The 10794-nt window shown below is 35.1% G+C and overlaps 1 protein-coding gene across 1 annotated transcript; it reads right to left on the bottom strand.

The window, feature by feature from the left end:
* Positions 1 to 229: 229 nt before the first annotated feature.
* LOC131661020 (protein MEI2-like 1) lies at positions 230 to 7604 on the bottom strand. The gene is made up of 15 exons (XM_058930420.1): positions 7106 to 7604; positions 6119 to 6284; positions 5891 to 5942; positions 5105 to 5434; positions 4435 to 4841; positions 4161 to 4319; positions 3847 to 3963; positions 3608 to 3756; positions 3246 to 3328; positions 2840 to 3175; positions 2061 to 2694; positions 1540 to 1624; positions 1386 to 1454; positions 1073 to 1252; positions 230 to 820 (listed from the first exon to the last, which is right to left on the bottom strand). Exons 2-15 carry the CDS (start codon positions 6194 to 6196, stop codon positions 656 to 658), a joined length of 2844 nt encoding a protein of 947 aa, XP_058786403.1. The 5' UTR covers positions 6197 to 6284; positions 7106 to 7604; the 3' UTR covers positions 230 to 655.
* Positions 7605 to 10794: the final 3190 nt, after the last annotated feature.

Here is a 10794-nt window from a genome sequence, read left to right as displayed (position 1 = left end):
TCAGTTCAGTCTATCATTTAGAAATTTTCCATTGCTAATGTTGAACTGAACACCATTTACATGGAGAACTGGTTAAGATTCTGAATCACAGACAAATGAACTCACAAATAAATACGCAAAATAGAAATATACGGATCTAAATGAAAATTCCAATTAAACAACTTCCATCCACAATCATAGTATATAGACAAAATTCCTATAAAGACGACAATGCCGGGGGAATATAAGGTAACAAAATTACATATGAACATCAGAAATAACAATAATGAAAACAAAATGAGCAAAGCACCCTTGTAATACACAATGATGTGCACTATATCTCAAGGGAACTGCAAATTGTGCATTCAAAGCTATAGCCAAAATTTTAAGCTTCAGTTAAGCCAGTCTCTCTAAACTTGTAAGATGGTAGAATGGTTCCTCGCAAAAATTTAGGTAAACAAATAAAATACTAGAATCTTTGACTTCATTCTGGTTATGTACCTCAACCTTCAAAATCTTTTTCAAGGCTCCTCTATAAGGCCAAAATTGCGAGCCTCTCTTTTCTATCGGCTGCTCCAAATCTTCTCTCTCTCACACACACACAAAGTAAATGTAAATATACAATGATGGAGTTGACAAGGTATGCAGCATTGAACTGTTAGTGCTTGAGGCTAAATCAGTCAGTGTCTCTTGAAGAACTCGGTGAAGAATCTATTCCGCTAGCAAACTCCTCAGCACTTGCCAATGATGAAGAATTCCCTTGAATACGGTTATCCTCGTTGACACTATTGCGTAATTTTCCGGGCCTTACTCTAATATTGGTACCCAAGGGGAAAGGCTCCTGCAACGAAAAAATAGGTCAAAACCACAAATACCAGATAGCGTTTTAGTGTTCGCAAAATCCAACTCTAGTTATAACCATAATGCTTTAGTTGTAATGAGCAAGTCATATAAACATTTTTGGAAGCATGCATAAAAAAATCTCTTATCATCTTAATGTATGGAAAAAAAAATAGGCATCTAATATTTAATATCGATTATCCAGAAATATGAACTGTAATATCAATTACAGGTAAAGAATAAGCTGATTTACCGGATCACCAGCATTTGGACCATCTGTATGGAATAGAATAGGACGACAACGTTTATCTTCATTCATCAGGCTTGAATTCTGGAAATGAGCGATAAGAGCAGATTTTCCTTGAATTCGAGCATATGCAAGCACAGCTACCTTTTCACTGTTAAACTTCTCCCATTTTTTCCCATTAAAAGCCTGCATAACATTCCTTATCGATTTAGTTTTATCAACAGACGCAGAACAAAAAGTAACGGATGAACTTAAAATTCATATTGCAAAGGCAACTAAATAACTATAATTCATAGGTATACAAGAGTTCTCAAATAACCTGGTGGAATGGAACGATTTGAGCAGGCTCAATCATATTGATGAATGCATAGCCAACATTACACTTGTTCTGCAACAATTTGTACAACTGACTTAGGAAACATTTACAATTGCTTCACTTATCAAAAGAGTACCAACACCAAACAAATACTTGCCTTAAAATCAATTGGCAAATACAGAAAATCATAAGCTCCCCGACAACTCTCATCTATGGCTGTAAGAAGCATCTTTGAAGTATACCTGCCGAGATATTTATATAAAGATCAAATAAGAAAAAATAAATACAAATATCAAATGGAAAAGAATAAATTAATAGAACAGTGCCAAAGAATTTGCACGCTTAACTCATAGTAAAATATGTTTAAGGAAAAACCAATTAATCAATATAAATAAGAACACATCCACAGATAAGTAAAAAAAGTAAAACTCCTAGTAAAATCTGTTTAAGGAAAAGACCAATTAATCAATATATATATAAGAAAATATGCACAGGCAAGTAAAAAGTAAAGGTGTATCCCCGTAAGTGTTGTCAAGCAAAAGAGCGAGATAACATTGGCTAACTAATGCATCAAAAATGAAAAGGGCAAGAGTGAAATAAACAATTTGTAAACCAAAGATGAAAAGATAACAGTGCAAGCAGGAAAAAAAAAAAAGTGTACTAGAAAGGGAGAAATACTTGTTAGGAATATTTTTTATCATAAGCGTTGTTCGGTTGTCTTCCCCGCGCAATATGCGGCCTAGGTCGAGTTCAAATTGTTTCTTATCAGCATGGTTATTGTTTGCTTCACTTCTGCGATGATAGAGGTTTCTCATTCGTTCATTAGTGGAATCAAATTTTGACATTGAAGTCATGGGAAGTCTCCCAGGGAAGACATGTGACAACTGTTTAGGAGAACCCTGCCCAACACTTGATGTCAAATCGTTAACATTCCCACGAACATGAGAAAACATGTTGCTAGAAAGATCTGGAGGATGCAACTGCCAGCTACCAGGAAAACCTGCATTTCCCAGAGAACCCAATCTAAAACCAGGAGCATCAGGAGACTCTCCCAAGTAAGAATGTTGTCTTTCCCAGGGTGATCCTGTAACAACTGGTGCTGATCCAACATGGTGGTCTACATGTGATGCCCTCAGAACATGAGCCGGTGACCTGGCAAAACTGGGCATCTGTGGAAGACCTGGAGCACAAGCACCATTAACAAAAGATGGTGTTTTCTGCCAAACCACAGCATTTGATGGAGATTGCTGACGCAAGTTTGAGCCATTCCACATATGATAAAGCTGGTGGTGATGGGGAAGACTCCCATTTCCTAGGATTCCATTTAAAGTAAAACAATAAGTTTAACCTTTTGAATAAATTCATCCCTTCATATCATAATTTATTTTCTATAGACTTGGAGCAATTTTGAAACTGTTGCAAACAAAGTATGAATATCCATAGCATATTAAACTTACCTCCGGCATTAAAATCTGCTAAGTTTCCAGTTGAGCTCATTCCCTGAATGTGCCTGCCATCAGATGCTTCTGTGGATCCAGTTCCAATATTGGCGGCCATTTTAATGGTGTTTGACAAATTGTAAGGACTACCATTAGCCAGGCCATCAAAATACTCAGGCAAAGAATGAGGGTGGAATCTTGGAACAGCAGATGCCCCTCTTGTGGTGTTGGAAATACTGTGAAAAATTTTGTCATCAATAAAAGCATTCAAAGGCAGCTGTGATGGAGAATGAAATCTTTGATTATATCCATTTTCCAAGCTTCCACCAGATGCAATAACTCCAGAAGACACTCCTGTAAATTATGTCTAGTCAGACCAAGTACATCTTAGCTTCCAAAAAAAAAGTAAAAGACAAAATCGCACCCTTTTGTCTTAAGAATAGGATGTCATTGAGATTATGACCAATATCAGGTTCATCTGGTCCCTTTTGAGATGGCTGCATCATACTACAAAAGCAGGGTTTCCAGGATTGTTATGATCAGTAACAGTTAAATAAAACAAAAAGGTAATATTTTTTTCCATCAAGGTGATTGATGACAACTCTACTCCACTAACTACTAGAAAGAGAGAATACTATCTAAGGTAACAAGAATAAATATGCTTACTCTAAATAAAGACTTTATCTAAAACATATAGATAAGTTAGGCAAAAAGGTAAAAAAGGGCTCCAAAAGTTAATTAAAAAAAGAAAGTAGTTCAAAATAAATAAAAAGTTGTAATAGCCACCATGTTGCAATCTTAGGATGGCCAGGTTCAAGCTTGATGTGCTTCCCAGCAATGCAGATCCCATTCAATGAACGAAGAGAAGCTTCTGCGCCTCGAACATCATAAAATTCAATATATTTTATATGATTCATTTCTGAGTATTCATAGATCTGCAATAAAAGACAATACATTTAAGAAGCTGATATCATCTGTTGATACAAGCACCAAAAATGGATGAAAACCAACAATCTATAACATACTTCTTTGATTTCTCCATAAAACCCAAAAATATGTTTTAGTTCATCTTTTAAAACAGATGGATCAAGACCAGATATCATCAGTGTGCCATGGCCAATATCCTTCTCTGAAGCATTTCCCTAACACGTCATCAAGTTGAGATATATCAATAACCATAGCATAAAAATTAAGAATACAGAGAGCAATTGAACGAGCAAAGCACACATGACACAACAGTAAAACTGAAAGATGCTAAGAGAAACAGCAAAAATCCTGTAAATGATAATAATGGAAAACAAACTATGCATACATGAGAAGTTTTCAAATAAAATGATACCTTTGGAATTGAATAATGTATATCCAGTTTCCTAGAATTAAATGACCTATTTTGAAGTGCTTTAATTGCATTTTGTGCTGCCCTTAGGTCATAATAAGAAACCATAACAAAGCCACGATGCTTGGAGGCAGTATAAATGGTTCGGATATCTCCATATTGCTGCAAAGACAAATAAAATAGCTCACTTATAGGTCACTACACGCGGTATACAGGACTTCATTTAAATTCTAATATAGCATATAGCGTCGTGAAAGAATGGAAAGTAAAGGCTCACCTCAAAGAGAGCCTTTAGCTCTGAGTCTTCTACATTGCTAGTAACGTTTCTAACAAAAAGTGTTCTAGAAGATTGTTCGCCAAAAGGACTTTTGCCATTAGAACCCCCAAAGTAAGCAGGATCTCCATCCAAGCCGTTGATTCTTTTTCCTGAAACTAGAAGTTCATCTCCTTCCAACTCCATGCCTCCACCACTGCTGAACAAATCTTCAAAATCATCATTTGCTCTGGCATGAACACTGCTTCCTAATTCATCATTGACACCGGAAAACAGATCATCTTCATCAGGAAGGAGATCCCCTATGGTGTCAGCCTCAATTTCTTCAAGAGATTTGTACGGTTCTTCCTCGGGAAGAAGACCAGCAGTTATGTTCTGATCAGACAGAACACCATTTCCCAACAACCTCACTGCACCAAGATATGCATATAAATACTAAGTCTCAGTGATATCTGAGAATAAAATTGAAATCAACTAAAAACACAGAACTGAATAGAAAATTTTTCTTTGTTTCTTCTTTCTGGTGGAGTTCTGATGTGTAAAACACATATACTGCTATGCTAATGATGATACAAAAGCAAATTAACACCACAAATACTTGCATCTAAAGAAAATTAAAAGGGATAATACCCATGTGTTCAACTATCTTAGCAAGCATGAAACACATTCTTACACTTTTGGCTAAACATATCGGAGAGTGAGCTTGAGAATAGACTGCTTTCACGTGGGCCTGCATTGGTGACAATCTTGTTGCCAATTAAACCGTACGAGCTAGATGCTGGCTGCCTATGCACATCAGACCATGATCTCGGATGATAATTCAGCGATTCTTTTGAATCCTTCAGCGCATCTACAATGCCAGCTTGTCCACCAAAGTGCAGGTTTTCTGAAGTTTCTCCAGATAGACTAGTCTGTGACATTGGCAAGCCTGTTTTTGCATTTCTTTCAAGGGTTGATGAAGTATGCAAAATGCTTCCAGGTGAAGCTGCAATTTCACTCTTTCCTGAAAATTTGAGCATAAAACTTACTTCATGCAAAATTTGAGCATAGAACATCACTCCCCCCAAAATGAAATAAATGATGCTAGTAAGCTACATCCACAATTACTTGTTCTAAGTGCAATAAAACAATTCCACGGTTTTGGACAAAGAAATTGAGATAACGATGCATTCAAAATTCCAAAAAATGAAAGTAAACTGTGTTTCAGTCAAGAATAGAGAGGTGTCAGATAAGGTATACTATACAGAAAAATATGGAAATCAGAGTCCAATAAATCAACACATCTAAAATCAAACTGATAGCAACTTGCCGCCTTCAACACTGGTCAAGGTCTGAATCTTAACTATTTGTTAGTTCATTAGTTGATATATTTGGTATACAATTGGAAACCGGGTAAACTATTAACCAGCAGCATTACATTATAGACTTTTTGAATAAATCATGAGTCAATTGACCTCACCTTGTGCATAATCATCATGAATGGATTTTGGTTTCCGTAATCCAATATTCTTCTGCACATGAAAAGTTCAAGATGTGTTTAGAGAAGGGCAAAGGCATTGAGGCTATGAATATGAAATAAAGGAGAATGAGAAAGCCGGTTGACACTTCTGGAAAAGAACACTCAAGTCTAAGACTCTAAGAAAATGTAATAAAACCAAAATGAGACGGTTAGGATAATAATAATTACCTCAGAAGCATAGGAAACATCATCATAAAGGTGAGATGAAGCAGTAACACCCCTCTGATTCATTATTTCAAAAGGCATCCTATAGCATATCCAAAAATTATAGAAAGAGAAAGATTACGCAAAAGCTCCTCACTTGCTAGCTTTGCTGGGCTCTACTCATCATCATCTGTTGAATATTCAAGATCAATTGCTTGACAAAGGAAAGAACCAAAACAATAAATATAAATACAGCAATACATGAAAAAAGTGGGCAATGGCATAAACAAAACATTAGATCATTTCTCACCCAAAAAATACCATCTATATTAGACCTCTACTAACATCAACCCATACCCCGAAACAATTACGGAAAGCAGAAAAAAATACTAAAGAAACTCTCCTACAAGCGCCTCTCTTCCTAGATTCAGTTGCACCATTAAAAGAGATTGGAGTAAAAGGTAGGACAAATATAGTTGCATCTTCAACTAAACACTACCAAAATGAAAGGACATCACAGGTTGATACTAAGAAAAAAGAAGAAAGCTCGTTTCTTACCTTCTTACCTACCAACAACCTAATAGATTCAACTATTTGATCACCAAAATAAATAAATGTAGAAAATCAAATCAAACCCATCCTTATAAATTATCAAAATTTCCATTCAAAAGTCACAAAACCCTTCTCCAAAAAAATTTATTTCAAAAAAAAATATCTAGAAGAAGCTAACAATTGCTCCGCCTAGATTCTATCACGAAATCAAGCAAAAGAAGAGGGAATTTCACCCAAAAAAGCCATAAATATCAACAGATCAAGCACAAATAAAAAAAATCAAAATTCCATAAAGGTCTAATCTGAATATTAACAGATCAAAACCATAAACATCAAGAGGCTCTTATACGATCATAAACCCATAACCAGTAGCATCAGAGAAAATAATTTGAAACATAAACCACCGAGAAAAAGAAGGAAAAACCATAAATATTTTGAAGCTAATAAATAAATTCGCACCTTTTCAATTTGAACACAACCAAACCACCACAAAACTCCAAAAAAAAAAAATTCTTATCTTCGTTCCACCACAAAATTCAGCAAAATCCTCATCTAGAAACTCGAGATTGCAACAACGAGAACAAAAAAAACAAAGCAAAACTGAATCTCGTAAACCGTCTAAGAGATCTCAGGATGTCAAGTCCAACAAAAACCTCATTCCCCCCACATTGCTATAATAGATATCTTGAAAACAAAAACCTCAATTATTCAAGCTTTTACAGGTTCATTTCCGAAGAGACGGTGCAAAAATAATCAGAATTGATGAATTTCAACGGAGTCAATCGTTCCGGTGAGAATAGAGGCGAATCTCCGGCGAGGTAATGCTCGCCGGTCGCTCTCTGGTTTGGTTTGGAGAGAAAATCAGACAGAGAAGAAAGAGGTTTTTTTTAGTCTTGTGACGGAGAAAGAGAAAGAAAAAGAAAAAGAGCGTGTTAGTTGGCTTTGAATTTCATCACATTAAAAAAAAATCTAAAATAAATTTTTTTATTATTTAAAAAATAAACAAATAACAGAAATGAAAGAGAATATATAGGCGCAGCGCAGAGATAGTGTCTGCGGATTGTATTCTTGTAATAAAAAATAGTCAAAATAATAATATCTTTTTGAAAAGAAAAAAAAAACAATTTTGATATTTTTAAATATTTTTTCTTTTTATTCCTATATTTACTGCAGAAAGAAAGGTCTATGTATAATGTATTCTTGTATTTTATTTTAAGGTAAAATTGTATATATTACAATTTACATAAGGTATTGTAATTTGTTTTTTTAAGTAATTTATTAATTAAAAAAAAAAGGTGGACATGTGTGTGAGATAAGGATGTTTTTGGATAAAGACAATAGAGATGATAAAATTGTCAATAATTATGCATCTTTTTTAAATGATAAAAAGTTTCAATAATTATCCTGATGTGTGAAAGAATTCCATCATAAATTAAATCAAATAAAGGTCGGTGGGACTAAAAAACCATTCATGTGTTCAGCTAATTGGAGGGTATGATAATAAATATTTGTTTTTATGATTTTTCAAATTTGTTAATGAATGTGTTTTGAATTGTTGATGGTAAAAAAATTTTTGGGAAATGAGTTTAAAGAAATTTTGAATTAAATTTTCCTATCATAAATGTTTTGACCAAAATTAATCATTTTATTATTTAATTTTGTCAGCTAACATTATTTTTTGGTTTATTTATTATTTTAAAATAAATTCTTAAATATTTTAGTTTTTTAATAAAAATTAAATATCGTTTCATGAATAGTTTTGTATAGGCTTGATGAATTTTCTCAGTTGGATAAAATTAATAAGATTTTATAGTATTAAATATGTGTTTATCTATTAAGAAGATATAGCATTCATGGTTATAATATTTATAAAAATTAAGATGTTATCATAACTTAAAGCTACATAATTTTAATTCAAAATAATTTCCTAAAACAATTTATGAATAAAAAATATAATGAAATTGGTAAAAAAATTAAAATAAAAACCTCTGTAATATCTTTAAGAGAGTCGATGAAATGTTAATCCAGCACCAACTTATAGTTTTAAAATTTTAAGGATGAAATATAAATATTCTATAGATGAGTTTTATAAAATTATCATTAAATAATATTATATATATATATATATATATATATATATATATATTTTGAAATTTTTTATTATGTACAATATTTATTAGAGAAAATTAATTATTAAATTAAATATAAATATGCTTTTATTTAAAAAAATATTATATACTATAGTGTTATATTTGGTAAAGGTCTAGAGTCTAGACTATGGCACCCTCGTCCACTAAGTGGGTCGCCCAGAAAGAGTTCAGAGGAATCACACAAAGAGACTCTAGCAACGTGGAAATCAAGCTAGAAAAAGTCCCTGCGAATTCCGAGAAGAAAAGAGGTTAATAACCTCTCCAATAATAAAGGAGCGGTTAAGACAACGGTCAAGAGGTAAAAATCCTAGGTATTGGAATCTTCTATAAATACAATATCCCTTAAATGGATAAGGGACATACTTTAAGTCATACACACTCTCCACTATAAAAGAGAACTATGTTTATAACTATCACCACATACTATACAAAAGTAACTACACCCGCCTATAACCAGCAGCGCCGACCACTTACAGGATCTCTCACCTCACGTGAGTGGATCCCTTAAACATCCTCAAAATTCACTGTACATGGCTACTCGCCGCCATGAGCTCGTCATCACCATACAAACGTGTAACATACCTATTAGGGCATCCTAAGTATCCTTGCCCTGACAGGGGGAACACGCAGACACTTATAATTTTTTAGACAGTATAGTGGCGTCCATTGTGGGGCCCGATAAAACTAACTTGAACCACACCTCTTTTTAGCAATCATCGCCTTCCCTATTGTACCCTCAACTTCTGCATCTAACCATTGTCGGACATGGTGAACAGAAGAGCTCCATCTCTTACCGTTGAGGGTACCAACGGTACAGGTGATGTCAATGCCATGACGGAGATGCGAGCCACCATGGACGAATTACAATGCCACAACCGGATGTTAGAAGACGACGTCCACAATATCACACAATGCCAACAGGAGGTCAACCCCTATAAGAGGTAGAGGTGTTGGATCCCTAACCACTCTCAGACGAAATATGGGGAGCCCCTATTCCCAAAGGTTTCAATCCTCCATCCTTGGCCAAATTCGATGGACGTAGCAATCACTACGAACACATCGCCTCTATGAACACGCATATGGCCATCACATGAGCATCGGACTCTCTAAAATGTAAATTGTTGTTGGGAAACCCTCAGGGGAAGCCGCCCTCAAATAGTACATGGGCCTTTCTCATGCCTTTATCAATAGCTATCAAGAATTGGTAAGGAAGCTGGTACACCAGTTCACCTCCAGTCGCCACATGAATATGTCCACCACCCTCTTGTTTAACATCCGCCAAGGTGTGTCAAAATCGTTGAGGGACTATCTCGCCCGTTTCAATTAGGCCGCCATTAAGTCCGTCCCTCAAAACTAAGAAATATTTGTAGGAGCATTCCAAAATGGAATCAAAGCGGGACGCTTCGATGAATCCCTCGCCCAAAAATCGGCACTCACGTTGGCCGAAGTACTTGTCATGGCGGAGTGCTATATCAAAGGCGAGGAAACCAATGCTAAAAGAGGGCTAATAATGCCAAGGAGTGAGTCCCTAGTGCCGAGAGGTCTCACCCCTTAAGAAAGAATAACTACACCTCGCTCATGAAGGACAAATTCATGTTAAAAGGGTGGGGAAAGTGATTGAGATTTTCACACCTTTGAATACTCGTCAAGAACAAATCTGGCGCGAGGTACTCCACCTACACAACATCTCAACACCAACTGTTCCCAAGACCGAGAAAATGGGATATGAGTCTTAAAGATCACACTTTCCAATCAAGAACTTAGTTAAGCACCCTAACTAAGAACAATAATTGATCTTGCTTAAAAGCTTTGATCAAGAATAAAACTCAACTCTCATGCTTAAAAGCTTAAAGAGTAAGAACAAAAGCTCAATTTATTGCCTACAGGCTTCTAAGTAAGAGCAAAATGTCTACCACAAGTATCAGAAGATACAAGGGTGACAAATCACCTACACAAGATACTCTCAAACCTGCAATGTTTTGCTTCCCCTAATTTACA

This window comes from Vicia villosa, linkage group LG3 (genome assembly GCF_029867415.1).
Source record: "Vicia villosa cultivar HV-30 ecotype Madison, WI linkage group LG3, Vvil1.0, whole genome shotgun sequence".
Classification (NCBI taxonomy): Eukaryota; Viridiplantae; Streptophyta; class Magnoliopsida; order Fabales; family Fabaceae; genus Vicia; species Vicia villosa.
The sequence above is the reverse complement of the archived record's forward strand: the minus strand, read 5'-3'. Positions and strand labels throughout refer to the sequence as shown.